Raw genomic sequence first — 16,761 nt, forward strand, 5'->3', positions numbered from 1 at the left:
CAGGGCTTGGACTCGGACAGACGCCTTGGCATTTGAATAAAGCGTCTCTTAACCGGACAACGGATCTTCCTTCGCGCTGCCACCGTGTACTCGAATCATCGAGGGGCGACGATTTCGGACCTTAAACACCTTCCCTCCTTAACTAGTGTTCAAGCTACCAGAGGATAAAGGCAAAGGAAATTACCTGACGCATTCTCACATTAATCAAATATATCCAATAGCATTCTGCAAGAATTTAGAAGTAATTCCGTCTGTACAACGAGGGTGTTTTTTTTTTCTTGATGATGACGCCAATGTCGGCGCAGTCGCGAGTAATCGCACACATGCTGTTACGAACGGCCTGCAAGAATACCAACCTACAAAATTTTCCCAGCCAGCTGCTGCTGAAGGGTTGGCGTGCTTCCAAGAAGCGACCTGGGGACTCCACCCCACGTGCTGCGGCGACTTGCTTTGTAGGGGCGACGATGTGCCGCATAAACACCCCCTCGGCGCCGCTATGACTAAACGCGGTCGGCGGACCAAGTATTGTCAGTGAATTTGCCGTGGCCGCCACGTTTTGTTTGAAGCGGTGGAACTCCTGGGATAAGATATCTTGCGGCCATCTCACGGAGCTTGGAAGTCATGGACAGACGCGGCGGTCATTGTCTGCAGGGTCAACACTGGGCTGAAGAGGCGCCTGCTCGGGGCAGGACCCGCGTCTGCGAGAACCATCTCACCTCGGTGTGGTCAGTGAAACCTGTGCGGAAGTGAGTGCGCAAACCCTACCCGCGAAAGTAGGGTCTGCTACGATGACTTTGGACGCTCCGTTTGGTCGAACGGGCGTTTTTTCCTCACCTAGCGATCTAGGGAGGACAGAGTGTACTTAAGGAGCCGTTGGCGGCTCCTCAGGGTGCATTCCTCTTCAGTCATGTTAGACTGATGAACTGTAACGTTCTCACGTAGATACTCTAAATAAATCTCATATTCCACGTTCTCGATGAGAACAAGTCTCTCCCTTCAACAATGTCCTCAGCGTGGATAAGTTGGGCGACGGCATGGGCCAGCTACCATCTATTTCATGCCCGACCCCAAACATTACAACTAGCTGACAGGGGTGAGACGGACTTTGCGACGTGGCGCTGTGTGTGCGGTGAGTGCTTGGTTCTTGCTTTGACTCTCTAGGTTTCATATTGCAGTTGTTCTGTTTAGAACAGTAGGGAAGCTGGATTGTTGATTGTTAGCTAGGTTGTGTTTTCCTAGGTAGGTTTAGCGAGCAGGACCATGCAAGGCAGCAAAGCAGCAATCATGGCGTTAAAGACACTGCTGAGAGACGAATTGTTGATGAGGAACTGGGCCTAGAGGTACGCGAGGAAATGCTAAAATCGGAATTATTGCAGCTGATTTCCCAACAAGCCAGTGAGGAGGACATTGAAATTGGGTTACAACTTTTTAGGGAAAGAGAAGAGCGGGACAGAGAGGAACGCGAGAAAGATCGTGAGTTAGGAAAAATGCAACTTGAACTTGAAAGCAAACGTTTGGAGCGGTCTCAAGGAAGTAAAGGGGCTCTGGGACGATCAAGTGAGGCAGAATCATACCGCATGGACAGGCTGTTAAAGACATTTGAGGCCGGGAACGACATAGGCTTGTTCCTAGGAAATTTTGAAAGGACTTGCGAGGTGAACTTCGGCCCGAGTACATGCATGGCCACAGCGGTTGCCGTCTATGCTGACGGGTGAGGCTGCGGAAGTAATCGCTAGACTAAGTGCGGAAGATGCATATGATTATGCGAAGGTGAAGGCTGGTCTTCTGAAGAAGTACCGCTTTTCAGTCGAAGCTTTTCGGCAAAGGTTTAGAAGCACAGGCAAGAAGGATAGCGAGGGATACCCGGAGTTTGCATATAGCTTAAAGGCAAACCTAGTCGAGTGGCTGAAAAGCTCGGAAGCGTACGAGAGCAGAGACACGTTTATTGAATGCATGCATCTAGAGCAGTTTTACAAAAGCATCCCACCATCTGTGAAGCTGTGCGTACAAGACAGAGGAAATGTAAACACTGCGTAAAGAGCGGCTGAAGTGTACATAACCCGTAGAAAGTTGAACGCCGAGGACGGAAATTGGGACGGTAGAAATTGACCACGGAAACCATTTCCGTTCAAAAAGGGTTCGCAGACTAAACGACTGGAGCCTGTAGACGAGGAGGAAAAGCCCTCAGAAAAGAGCGAGGAGAAATCGAACGGGGAAACCGTACAAAAAAAGCAGAAAAGAAAATTTGAATCTTTTAGACCGATCCGCTGCTATAAGTGCCACAAACTCGGACATATCGCTGTAATCTGCGGGAAGCCTAGCATAGTTTTCTCCTATGTGGATGCAAAAGACGAGAATATGGAACCTTTAAGCCCATATCTTCACGACCTGCAAGTTAATGACAAACCATGCAGGGTGCGGCGAGACAGTGGCGCCACTATGGATATTGTCCATTTGTCTTACGTGACGGTAGATGACTTCACTGGAGAGGTAGCATGGATTAAACAGGTTGTAGAAGAACACAGCGCGTGTCTGCCCATGCCCAAAGTCAAAATCAGTGGACCGCTCGGGGAGCTAGTGACCCAAGCTGCAGTTTTCAAATTCTTGTCGCTGCAGTACCCTTACATTTTTTTCGAATCGGTCGGATCAGTTACTGCGTGACAAAGGGCCTAAAGTGGGAGTGGGCGTAGTACATGCAATGACGCCAGGCCAAGCTCGTAAAATCGCGTCACTTTCAGCTGAAAATGCAAAAGCTGCTCCAGCGGAAGTAGCAAAACAGGTAACTTCAGTAACCGAATACGAGCTAGGCTCGAGGGACGGAAAAACGGTTGAGGAAACACTGCCAGCCGACCAGCTCAATGAGAGCGTATCACTATGGTGTCAAAGTTCACGCCTGCAGGAAGAGCCAGCTCACGCACTCGCAAGTGAGACAGGGTCGGTACTATCACCGGCCTCAAAGAACTTTGATCAGCTCTTACGTGTGGACAGAGAGTCACTGGCAGCCGAGCAAAAAAAGGATGACAGCTTAGTTAAACTACCTCACACAGCTAAAGAAGGCATTGCTAGGCGCAACGTGACGATACAAGAAAGAGGAGGATTGCTGTATCGGCACTACAGAGATCGAAGGATAGGATTCTAGATCAGTTAGTCGTACCTACTAAGTACAGGGAGGACCTTTTGAGTCTCTGTCATGGAAATCGGTGGTCTGGCCATCTAGACATAAACAAATCAAAGGAAAGATTGCTTATAGAGTACTACTGGCGTGGCTGTTTCAAAGCTTTTCCTGTTTCCGAGCGCTGGCGACGCCTGTCACAGCTAGGATGAACCAGGAGAGACATGGAAGGCTCCACTAAAGGTAGTGCCCTTAATAGCAGAACCTTTCAGACGACGTGTGATAGACACGGTAGGGCCTCTACCAAAAACAAAATCGTGTTACAGGTACTTGTTTACCATGCTGTGTCCGGCTACAAAGTTTCCAGAAGCAATCCCTCTGATAGAGCTCAGCTCTACCGAAGTAGTAGACGCGCTTCTGGCAGTATTTGCACGAGTTGGGTTTCCAGCCGAAATTCAGGCGGATCAACGGTCAGTATTCACCAGCACACTGACTTCCACATTCTTGCAAAAGTGCGGGGTAAAGTTGATACACAGTTCCGTCTATCACCCTCAGTCAAATAGTGCAGAGAGTTCGCATTCAGTGCTTAAGCGAGTTGGGCGGGCGCTCTGTTACGAGCACAAGGAGGAGTGGGAGAATTGCCTTCCGGCCCCTTTGTTTGCTTTGCGAACGGTTCCTCATGAGGCTACAGGGCTCTTGCCAGCAGAACTAGTGTAGGAAAGGACACTCCGTTCTCCACTGAGAATGTTAAGAGAGATGTGGGAGGAAAGAGGAGAGAGTCCAACAGTGGTAGAATACGTGCTAAACCTGCTGGAACGGCTAAGTGCAACCGAAGAACTAGTCCACAAGAACATGGAAGTCGCTCAAAAGAACGCAAACTACTATTACGACAAGAATGCGAGGTGCGTATGTTTAACTCCAGAAACGAGGTAATGATCCTCAAACCTTCAAGAAAGAACAAGCTTGAAGTTCACAGGGACGAGCTCGTTAAAGTGTTGCACAAACTTTCAAATACTAACTATGCTCTGAAAATGCCCGGTCGCAGGAAAGAGGTGATGATATACCACTGCAATTTGATGAAGCCGTACGTAGAGCGGAGCGGAGTCGTTAACTATACCATCAAAGAGCAGGATGACACTAGTACCCAGTTTAATGAGTATAAGGCGACCTCCAACTCTGAAATCAACCTAGAAGAAGTATTAAAACATTCGGTAACCACGCACGCTCGTAGACCCGAGCAGCTAGATCCGCTAAAAGGGATGTTAGGGGAATATCTCGAGATATTCAGCGATCGGCCAGGTAGAACCGAACTAATGAAGCATGAAATAGAGCTGACATCAACCGAACCCGTAAGATCGAAGCCTTACAGGGTGTCTCCACGACACAGAGAAATTATAGAGGCAGAGATACAGCGCACGCTAGAGTTGGCAGTTATTAAGCCCGCTGAGAGTGACTACACGTCACCGCTAATACTTGTAGAAACCTCTAATAAGGACCATCGTCCGTGTATTAATTACAGGAAGTTAAATGTCATCACTAGGCATCTACTGTACCCGATACCCACCACTGAGGAACGAATTGAAAGAGTTAGCGCCGCTAAATACATTTCAACTATAGATCTCGTGCAGGGATACTGGCATGTTCCCCTTTCAAAAAGTGCCAGCCGCCATGCCGCATTTATCTCACCTGTAAGCACTTTTCGCCCTCTCGCCCTCAGCTTCGGGCTGAAGAACGCGCCGTTTAGCTTCTCTAAGTTAATGGATATTGTCCTAAAAGATTTGCAGGAGCTCGCCTTGCCATATCTTCATTACGTAGCAATTTTTTCGGACAGCTGGGAACAGCACGTATCGCACCTCAAACAGGTGTTCTCATGGTTGAGGGAAGCCGGCTTAACGATGAAGGCGGGCAAGTGCAGGTTTGGCTGTTCGCATGTTAATTATCTGGGCCATGTTGTCGGTCAGGGCACAAGACGGCCAGCCGAGCTGAAAGTAGCTAAGATTGGAGATTTTTCACAGCCACGCACGAAAACAGACATTCGTTCATTTTTCGGACTTGTGGGGTACTATCAACGGTACATTCCGAATTACTCGCAAATGGCAAGTCCTTTAACGGACGCCCTCCGAAAGGGAGCACCGAGTTACGTGCACTGAGATAAGGACAAAGAGAACGCTTTCCAAAGTTTGAAAACGCTATTAGTTTCTCGTCCTGTGCTTCGCGCGCCAGACTACACAAAGGAATTGATAGTTCAGTGCGACGCAAGCGACCGAGGTATTGGCGTGGTGCTTAGTCCAGTCGGCGTCGATAATGAGGAACATCCTATTTTCTATGTCGGCCGTAAACTAACTGTAAGAGAGGAAGCCTACAGCGCTTCAGAGAACGAATGTGCTTGTTTAATTTGGGCAGCCCAGAAGTTGTCGTGTTACTTGTACCGAGCGAGGTTCATTTTCGAGACCGACCACTGCCCTCTGACGTGGCTCAATCAAATGCCACACAAAAATAGCCGCTGGCTCCGATGGAGCCTCACTCTCCAACAGTACAACTTCTCCGTTAGGTATAAGAAGAGAAAGTTGAATATCAATGCGGATGGTTTGAGCAGGCTAATTGGAATTCTGCGTTTAAGGACCCCGCCTAAATTTAGCAGGACTCCATCCATGACTGCTCAATTTGTTAGCCCGAAATTGCCTAAAAAATTGGCGTGGCGAAATGCAGCATTTTTTGTTTCTGCACTTATGTTTTCTGTGAAGCCGAGCGGGTCTAAAGTGAGATCCAAGATACGTCATCTCGGCGCAGAGCCGTGTTGTGAGGTTCGCTTTGCAGTTGCCTGTCATTGTTTAATGTTTTCTGGCGGCGTCGTCATTTCACAGCTGGTTGCTGCAAGCCAAGGCATCCCCCCTTGCCATCAGCCATTCTCTTCCTGCCCAGCGGTTATCAGCACTGACCAGTCGAGATTTTCCGGCCCATGGAGGAGCTGTTACGAACGGCCTGCAAGGGTACCGACCTACAAAAATTTCCCAGCCAGCTGCTGCTGCGGGGGTGGCGAGCTTCCCAGAAGAGACCTGGGAACCCTTCCCCACCTGCTTCGGCGACTCGCTTTGTAGGGGCGACGATGTGCCGCATCAACACCCCCTCGGCGCCGCTATCTCTAAACGCGGTCGGCGGACCAAGTATTGTTAGTGGATATGCCGTGGCCGCCTAGGCTTGTTTGTTGTTTGAAGCGGTGGAACTCCTGGGAGAAGTTATCTTGCGGCCGTCTCACGGGGCTTAGAAGTCATGGACAGACGCTGTGGCCAATGTCTGCAAGGTCAACACTGGGCTGAAGAGGCACCTGCTCGGGGCAGGACCCGTGTCTGCGAGAACCCTCTCACCTCGGTGTGGTCAGTGAAACCTGTGCGAAAGTGACTGCGTAAACCTTCCCCCTTAAAGGCGGGTCGGCTACGATGACTTTGGACGCTCCGTTTGGTCGGACGGCCGTTTTTCCCTCACCTAGGAATCTAGGGAGGACAGAGAGCATCTAAGGAACCGTTGACGGCTCCTCAGGGTGCATTCCTCTTTCAGTCATGTTAGACTGATGAACTGTAACGTTCTCATGTAGATACTCTAAATAAATCCCATATTCCTCGTTCTCGATGAGAACAAGTCTCTCCCTTCAACAACGTCCTCAGCGTGGATAAGTTGGACGACGGCATGGGCCAGCTACTATCTATTTCATGCCGGACCCCAAACATTACAATGCGTGGAAAATTAGAATGCTGAAATGTAGATGAATCGCTTATTCTGTAAGAACAAAAATATTGCGAGAACGAAACGTTCAGCACAGAAGCACAGAGGTAATTTGGTACGGGGTGACCTCATTCGGTAAATAAAGTTTGCATCTAATCTGGGTTTGTTTGTAGATGATTGAATTTAGTATCACTGAGATTAACCGTACCTGGTAAGATGCCAGAGGGCTTCCGAACTGCTTCCGAACTTTCATGTGCTCTGTGACGATGCCGATGCTTGCAGCGGCGGCTCCCACCGAACAAGAGGCTGCAACAGGACGGCACAATTAGGCTCCCAGCATTACTGGAGGAACGTCTTAAGGGAAACGGTATTAGGTGCCTGCGAGCAATGCTGACATGCTTTCGCTGGTAAATATTGCAGCGCCGTGAATTGCACTGTGTTTGTTCACTACAGTATAGACACGTTTCAATATATATTGTGCTTAGGCCCGGTCTTGGGCGATACATTTGGAACTCACAGAGCGACAAATCAGCCACTGGAAATGAAAAAAAAGAAAATCGCAACGCCAAAGACGACCACGAGCTTCCTATCCTCACACTTTGCCTAGGCGTGGGAAGTGGTCCTGAACCGCGCCTCCCAGGGCATTGGGATACAAGAGAAAACCTGAAACTTAAGATGCGCTGTACTTTAAGGGATGGCGTCACTAAATCTTTGTGTACGCCTTCATTACTGTACATGACATACGAATCGTACCGCAAATGCACATTTGCTTCATGCGACCCTTTGTGAGCATTGTTTGAAAGCTATTTTGCAAGGCAGGTCGAACTGTCTACCTTATATGCAATGCCCGCAACAGGCTAATGCGACCCACCACGAGTGAGGGGCTTCAAATGCAGCCCGCTAGTTCGACTAGGAAATGGGCTGGTTGCCCAACTTCCACGACCGCTATGACCGTGAGAGCACGTCTGGCAGAGATTTTCATGCGACATTCAGGAGCAGTGCGGGTTACGGCCTATGGCTGCGCTGCGCAGGCGGCAAAGACACGTAATCACGAAACGGGCATTGCGCCCGAAGAACAAGGAAACCGTTGTTAATGGCCAAGATCCGTGATGGCTTCGTGCTTAGCAGCGCAACCACGCAGATGCACTGCTCGAACAGTATGCACTACCAATTCCTGTCGGACAACATGTGAGTCATCCGACAAGCGACGCTCTAATTTAGTCGTTGTTTAATGTCCTTCGAAGTTTCTTTCTTATTTTTTTTTTGTGGAGTACAATGGATTGTTAGAAGTTACATAACGGCTGCGGGGCCGTAACAGGTGCAGTCGCCACAAGATAGTGCGGGGCGCAGAATTTGCCAAAAAGCACGAACCCCGGGCGCGTACAGTAGCCTCGAATTGAGGTATTCAATGCGTGGCACATAGCCTTCGGAACTTACACAGCGGTCCATAAAATTAGAAGCACCACCACTTTTTTTTTCTTTCACAATGTTCCCTCCTTACATAGTAGCGCTTCAATCGCTGCTTCCATAGCCACGTACCCTTGCTGGTGCCGGTGACAACTGTTTCTGAACCGCCCTTCGCCCGAAGCTTGGCGACCTTTTGGATCGACCTTGCTTATGATTCCTCGGCGAGCGCACCAAGCGCATGCGTGTATTCACTTTTTTTTGTCTCGCAACGCATCCCAGCCTGGTTAAGCGATGTGCCCACAGTTGCTTGTCGTTTGTGTTTCTGCGGAGAAGGCACACTCGGCGCAGGCCGGACGCCAGTTGCCGGTGCAGACACCGCCCAGCCGCTGTGCGAGTCTTCGGCCTCAGCGTCACCCGCTATACGGGATGCTCTTTTTAACCGCCCCAAAATTCTATTAAATATCGCCTGTGGCAAACAGCGCAGTTCTAACTTTTGGTCTAAACTACTCCAAGAGGTGGCCCTATAATTATACGGCACAATCGAAATTCTTATTAGAATAATCAACATACTTATGCTAATTAACTTATAAATTACTTACTTTTGGCACGTACGTTAATGTACGATTTCTACCTAGTGAGTGTGCATGCAAGGCATATCGATTTAGAACGAATTCTCAGGACTGCGCCAGTTTCGAGGTATTATTTTTCAAAGTGCCAGACGAAATGCATTGGCGTTTCAGTTACTTTTGTGCTTCAATGCTTAAAAGAGCGTCTACATTGCATCTCACTCACTGAGTACAATTCGTAGATCGAAATATTTCCGTAATGTGATTAATTTCAAAGCAATTAGTATAATTATGCTAACTATATAGCTAAGAATATTAATTTCTCGTAGAAGTAATAACCGCCTCTTGGAGTACTTTAGCTCAAGGATTACAACTGTGCTATCTGCAACAGGCAATTTTTAAAATTTTGGTGCAGCTAAGAGAAACAGCCCACATATATCCTCACCTAAACGTTTCCAGACAAGGTCATTTCTCGTTTAAGGAATGCTCGTGGCACATCACATAGAGTACTTGGTTATTTTATGTGGGACTGACTCATAAAAAAGAAGTGTCCGAGCAACGTCTCGCATAACATTAATCGAATTTCAAGCACTGATTTCTGTACGCGAGTCATGACATCAGTTCAAAAGTGTGCGAAGTGAAGCCACTCAGGCTGGCTGGTTCATAATTTCGGAGAACCGCAAGTGTTATCATTATTATTTTTATGCGCCTAATTAAACCACCCGATTCTTGGCCAATCCCCCACTGTGGGTATGTGCCACGGCCACTCAGGACAACAACAACAACACACAACACGCGATTGTTGCCTCGCAAATGACAGTTTATGGCGTAGCGCCATAAGTGCGCCAGAGAAAAAATACTATTTAAATCGGCTGCACGTAAAGCAAAGGACAGATAAACGAAAAGAAAGCAGGATTATAGACATGCTAACGTGAGCGCACACATGCTTCTGTCGGTACTCAGGCGTTGCCTTTATTCAACCAGCTTTGGTGGAACTGCCTCTTCGACTAGGCAGTATCCTTTTCCTGCGATTCTATTTCTTACATTTTGTTTGATAGTTACCTGCCATCAACCCAACCTAACGAACTTCAATCTGCTTCCTTGGCTTACTTTATTGCCATAGAATAAATAGTGATTTTTAGTGCACCTATTGCTTCTCTTTGTCTCATCCACGTATTCCTTTTCACACTGTCTGCAGCCCCCGCATCGTGTATCCCTAAATTATGATATTAAAAGGCCCCGTGAAGGTATTGCACGTGGTAGGGACCACTTAATTATTAAGCCAGCGGTGTATGAGTGTGTGTGGCTACACCAAGTGTGCAGGCTAGGCAGGATAGCACATCGTCACTGTCGCGCCCTGTGCGCGAGCGAATTGGGGCGACGCACCGATGTTGATGCGCCCTCCGTTGAGGCCTTCCATGGCGATGGTGAAACCCTGGCCTTCTTCGCCGAGCCGGTGCGACACGGGCACGCGGCAGTCCTCGAAGATGACCATGCGCGTCGGCTGCGAGTTCCAGCCAAGCTTCTTCTCCTTTTTGCCGAAGCTGAGGCCGGGCGTGCCTTTCTCGACGACCACGGCCGAGATTCCCTTCGGACCCGCTCCACCGGTGCGGCACATCACCACGTACACTTGGCTCGCACCGGAGCCGCTGATGAACGCCTTGGTGCCGTTCAGGACGTAGTCGTCGCCGTCGCGTTTGGCCGTCGTGCTGATGGACGCGGCGTCGCTGCCGCTGCCTGCACAAGGAGTCACAGCTCAGTTTTGGCAAAACATCTCAACGACCTCGTGTATTCCTGCGGCGCGAGGTTCCGATATATTAAAAGCCTCACCGAGGAATCACATTTAAGTGCACAGCGAAGCGAAAAGCTATCACAAAGACGAATGCATCGCCGACTTCATCTGACGCTCCAATCCACTGTGGTGCCCTCGATTGACTGGCTTCCATTCATTCGGCTACCTTTAATCAATGATCTCGCATGACGTGCACAGCTCAACTGTGCTTAAGCTCAATATGAACCACCCATGTTTTTTTTTTTACTTTTTTGACTGCCGTTTCACACTGTATTTTAACATTGCATCTACCGCTCTAAGTTCCCTCACTCGTTGCACGGCCCTTAGCTTCGCAAGTTCCTTCGTTATTCTCCAAGTTTCAGCCCATAGGTACTTACTAGTAGAATCCCCTGGTTGTATCCTTTTGTTTGCACACACGCAAACAAACAAACACATACACACACGCCGCGCGCGCGCTCACAAAACACACACACACGGTCCCGTCGAAGGGAACGAATGCAAAGAAAGAGCAATTCGCGGCTAACGGTATGTTGCCGACGGTCCTTGTTTGATGAGCAGAACACAATGAGATAGTTGGTTGCATGCAAGGAACACCTTCTGGAACAAAGGTTTGTAAAATACTGTAAATATTTCTTGGGCGAGAGAGAGAGAGAACAACTTTATTAATCAAAGGCAGAACTGGTCACATGACCCGTTAAGAGGCAGGCAGGCAGGCAGAACCCGCCCGCAACGTCCTGGGCATTTAGGATGGTTGGGGCCTGGATGCGGCTGTCGATTGATCGCAGGACGCAGTTCCACGCTTCCGGTGAGGGAGATGGCAAGAGTTGAGAAGGAGGAGGCAAGGCCTCACATCCCCATAGCACGTAGGCGAAAGTGGCGGCAGCATTGCACGAGGGGCAGTGAGGTTCATAGTCGCCTGGATACATATGGGAAAGCATGTAAGGATTAGATAAAGAGCGCGTTTGTAGTTGACGCCAGACTAGTAGCCTTTTCGCAAGTGAGACGAGGGTGAGGAGGGGTAGGGGCTAAGTCGCCTACTCGTAGATGTGATGTCGTGGTATGTGGTGAGGTTGACAATAGTTCCACGAAAGTTCGTCTAGTCAGGTAACATGATGATGAAGAAATTGCGGTCACTGACGAAGTCAAGGTGAAAATAACACAGAGACGTTTCGGGACCCGTACGGGTTCCTTGATCACACTAAAAGCGGGCAAGAGCCGCAAGTCGTTCTTATGCCAAAATGTGACGTAGAGAACGAGTGCAGTTGGCAGGCACATTTTCATCAGTCCTGTTGATACTGTTGTTCGTAGTTTGAATAAATAAATATTTTAACAAGAGTCGCGTCATCAGATTCTTTTCCTTAGCTATTATACCAGCGTTTTCCCAATCGATGCGGTGACTGAGATTATCGGCGTGTTCGGCAAGGGCGTTCGAGGCTTTTTTTTCTTGTTGGAGACGTCCCTTTGGTGCTCTTTTAATCTTCTTGTGAAGTTGCCGGTTTCGCCGATGTAACTGCAGCTGCCGTCTGCGCCTGGTACCTTGTAGATGGCACCGGGATAATTCTTGCTGATCCCGGCCCGGTATCGGCCCATGTATGGAGCGTTTTGTGTCTGCATACGGACACGATCCAGGGGGAACTAGTCCTTAAGAGGAAGCTTTAGCTCGGGTGCTCCTATCTAAATACATGTAAAAGAAGAATTCGTTTTGCTCGGCAACCAAACTTGACAGGGTTTGTTGCAGCTAAAATAAAAACCTGAAATCTAGTAACTGTTGGTTTAGAATTTTGATTTAGGTTGTCAATATTTTACTAAAAATTGGCGAAAATCGCAAATTTTCATAAAACGAAACTATCAAGTTCACAACTCTGTGTCTCAGCAACGAAAAACTATACCACAATTCTGCGAATTGTATCTCATAGTACATCTAAAGCGAACAAAATTGATATGTTGCACATGAGTCTTAAAAAATGAGTAAAGTGTAAATACAGGTCTTGCAAAACCCTTGTGCACAACGTAACACTCATGTAATATATAACTTGACATACACAATTTGTCCGCTTTGAGTGGTCTAATGGATGGCGTTTACAGAACCGCGATATCTTTTTTGACGGAGAGCTATTAATTTGTTAAGTACGTGTTTCTACTTTTTTCGAACTTCCGAATTTCGAAAAATATTTTAGATAATAGTAAAGCCCTAAACAGGCACTTGGCAAGCTTTTTTTTAGGGGGGGGGTGCACCCCATGGCAACTTTTCAATGCAAATGAGGGGGGAGGGTACCTTTACCAGTACAAATATGAATAACGTCCACAATTCGCCATAAAGACGCGTAAACCCGCAAAATAGAAATGAAATAAGATGTTTCTCACAGGTAGGCCTGCGAGATAACCTCTCCTTTACTTGGCAAACAAGAAACCAAATCAAATAGACTGGCGCAGGAAAGAAGCGCAGGAAGAACACTGCCAAAAACAAGTAAAGAAGCGAAAGTGTAAAATAAAGATTTCTATAGTAGAATACAACTTAAAAAAAACAGTTAGCAACCAAGTCCCACGGACTGCGCGGGGTTGTGTTACTCCAGCAGCCAATCACAGAAGCGAACAAAATCATCGTCATGCTGCCTTTTCGAAATTGGCGTCGTACTTGATAGCTTCAGAGAGTCGGCTGTTCTTGAAAAGTCTTTTCATCGGCGGAAGCAATGAGTCCAGAAGAGGGTTGTAGCGCCGAAAAAGACAACACATAGCAAGCGAGAAGGTCCCGTCTCGCTTGCTATGTGTTGTCTTTTTCGGCGCTACAACCCTCTTCTGGAAACATGCACCAACTAGCCCCCCAACAAGTATTACTCGGAAGCAATGAGATGTGCAACGGACATGGACAAAGTGTATGGAGTCTGAGCATTTCACTCTTCAAAATTCTGCGGTACAGTTCATTTAACTGCTTAGCCCATTTTATTCATGAAACTTTACTCCCAATTGAAATGAAAATTGCCAATAAATAGATGCAGCGAAGCTACCATTTTATTTCAGTTCAATAAGGTATTAGACTTGCGCCATTCCACTATAATAGGCGAAAGAAAACGTATAAAATTAGGCGCTAATAATTTTATTTTTGTGATTACCGCCTTCTTTGGGTAACAAAAAAAGTTTGAAGTACGAATTATTTGCAGCCTCGGCGGAGGAACAGTGGCTGCCAGATATGAGGGCGTGGGCAGGGCTTCAGTGCAGACTTAAGTTGTACCCGACTATAGTAGAGTTTTTTTTTTTAATTAGCTCTGGAAGAATTACAGAGAAATATATATTTGCGGAGTAATCACAGTTCATTCGTATCCCTCGTTTACTGCTCTACCACGCGTCAAAACCGACCCGTATTGTTATTTGGGAAGTTGCGTAACGATGCGTGGCCGCCAGTCTCGTACAACTGCGTAGAGCGCAGGACGCTGCGGTTCTAGACGTACTGCGCCCGCCGCGAAAGGTTAGAAAAACACCCACATAAGCAAAGCAGAGAAGTGGCTACGTCAGGCGGTTCGACTGATAACTGTGGAAGCGTCATTCAAAGCACGCGGAATTGTTCTCCACTTCCGGCGGCGTTTTCTCCATTTCCTTATTAGGTAAAAAGAAGTTTATTCATAAATATTTTCATAAACAGCGATTAAATTTGTTAATTTTCGCTTTTCCTTCCTGTTTGGCTATTGCCTTGGCTCTCTCCCTTAGTAGATCACTTAAATTCTGAACACCTTGCGACTGTTGTTCGCAGTTGCCAATTTTTCACGAGAAGTGTTGTTAAGGGAAAACCAGACGAGATAACAGGTGACATTCATATTGCTTATGGGTGTCAGGGTTATTGCAGGGTTTGATGATGGACGCTGTTACTCGTGATTTTTTTTCCACCTTATCTAATCCATATCGCAGGTATATGGTTCCGGGGATCTGCCAGCACCGCGGCGAGCCGTCACTCGAGGAAATAATGAAGCAAAAGGAAACGTTCAACGCAAGTGGCATTTTCTTCGGCAGCAACTCGTTCCACGAATGAGTAAAGACCTAGGCGCAATAGACCAGGAGAGAAGAAGAACACAAACGACAGGACCGGCACCTTTTGTCCTTCTGTCCTCGTCTATTGCGCCTAGGTCTTTACTCATTCAAGCATGAACCAACTATAGCCCAAGCAAGAGTTTTACTCGTTCCACGAGTATACAGACCAGCTTACTAAGAACCGAATCCCTTTCCTGGTCCCTGGATCAATCTGAACAAAGAAGGTTGAACTAACGAAGCAATAGCGACGAACGCGACCGTTGAATAGATGGTGACAACTGAACGCATCTCGAGTTAATCGCGCGGGCACCGAACATAGGAGAAAACTGGCCTTCACTCCCCATGAGATGCCGATAACTACCGCCATCCAAAAGGAGTGAAAAAGACAGCAAAATGTTGACCGCTGAATAGTTGTTAAGTATCAACGTCGATTTAGCGGCGCTTCAGGAATGTGTGAGGAGTGGTGGCATAAGCGGGGACATAAGCGGGGACAAAATCACGGACATTAGCCCCATCCTCATAGAAGTCATGCCATGCAGCAAGGAGAGCAGCACTTTCGTTCTGAACGTCTACAGCAGCCCGTCCAAAAAGGGCCTAACACACAATTTCGAAGATTTAATTAACGAAACGTTGACCATCACCGGCGACAACAGACTCGTCATCGGAGGGGACTTCAACGCTCCACGCACGCAGTGGGGATATGGACACTCGTCGAAGAAGGGAAAAGATCTGGCCGACCTCATAGAAAAGGCCGGCCTAACCCTTCTCAACGAGCCGGCCTCACACACCAGAGTGGGTGCGGGCCCCCACAGGGACACCACACCAGACCTAACGCTATGCAGGAGAGCCGGGAGAATCACCCGGGAGAACACCTTCGAGGACCTGGGAAGCGATCACAGGATACTCAGTATAGCCCTATGAGAGGTCCGCGTCACGAAGGGAATAAAACATAAGTTCCGGCTAGTATACTGGTACAAATTTCGCAAAATCAGAGACGAAAAAGAACAGGGACCCATAAGAAACAGAAGAATGGAACGGAGAGCTGCTACGAGACGTAGAAAAGGCCACGACCGAGATGGAGTGGGACGACTGGGAGGCTCGACGCGAACATGAAGACGACGACAACGGTGGTGGTCACTCTCCGCGGATGGACAGCAGGCTCACGCACCTCGTACAAGCCAAAAAAGTTCATCCAGAAACGGCTGCAAGGGCAAAAACACAATAGGAATCTAAGGCGCAAAATCTCGGAACTAAACAAGACCATCGAAACGCACACTGCGCCCAGTTATGCAATCAGGATTGGGACGACGTATGCGACGCCATGGACGGCAACATCAACACGGGCAAGACGTGGGAGATCCTCAAGCACCTGCTCGACCCGTTGGGAACGAAGACAGCGGCGAAAGCGGAAATGACCAAGCTCAGACACGAGTACAAAGGAAACATCCGTGAAATGGGTGATGAAATATTCAAGCTGTACCTTGAGAGACCTCCAGCTGTTGAACACAGGAACTACTCGGGCTTTCCCAACGAAGACCTCGACAGAGATTTCTCCCAGCAAGAAATCAAGGCGGTCCTGCAGACCATCAAGACCAAGTCGGCTCCGGGCCCCGACAAAGTGACCAACAAGATGCTCCGGAACCTGGACGACCAGGCAACGAGCGGTTTGACAGACTACATCAACGAGTGCTGGCGGAACGGCGGCATACCCGACATGATCCTCATCCCCAAGCCGGGTAAATACTTAGAAGTACAGAACATGCGGCCGATCTCTCTCACTTCCTGCGTTGGTAAAGTGATGGAGCACGCTTGTCTGAGTAGAGTTAACGGCTACCTGGAGTCAAACGACCTGTACCATAGCAACACGATTGGCTTCAGAAGAGGGCTCTCTACCCAAGACCCCATGATAAAACTCATGGAGCAAGTCATAGACACCTCAGGGCGGGGCTTGAGGGCAATACTTGGACTTGATATAAAGATGGCCTTCGACAGGGTCAAGCACACGGCTATCCTCGACAGAATGGCGCAACTCGGCCTGTGCGAACGAACGTATAATTTTATCCGAAATTTCCTTACGGGAAGAACAGCCAGAATCAGACTGAGCGAGGAGGAGAGTATCCAGGTGGACATGGGCAGCGCTGGCA

The 16,761-nt window shown here is 48.2% G+C and overlaps 1 protein-coding gene across 3 annotated transcripts in view; it reads right to left on the reverse strand.

The window, feature by feature from the left end:
• Window positions 1-16,761, reverse strand: part of LOC142564069 (isobutyryl-CoA dehydrogenase, mitochondrial-like) — a 139,662-nt gene that overhangs the window by 50,135 nt on the left and 72,766 nt on the right. For all 3 annotated transcript variants that reach the window (XM_075674899.1, XM_075674897.1, XM_075674898.1), the window contains exons 5-6: window positions 10,192-10,542; window positions 7,041-7,138 (exon numbers count right to left, since the gene is read on the reverse strand). In XM_075674899.1, coding sequence (XP_075531014.1) covers window positions 7,041-7,138; window positions 10,192-10,542 — 449 coding nt within the window. The remainder of the gene's footprint in view (window positions 1-7,040; window positions 7,139-10,191; window positions 10,543-16,761) is intronic.

The sequence above is a fragment of the Dermacentor variabilis genome, chromosome 11 (assembly GCF_050947875.1).
Source record: "Dermacentor variabilis isolate Ectoservices chromosome 11, ASM5094787v1, whole genome shotgun sequence".
Classification (NCBI taxonomy): Eukaryota; Metazoa; Arthropoda; class Arachnida; order Ixodida; family Ixodidae; genus Dermacentor; species Dermacentor variabilis.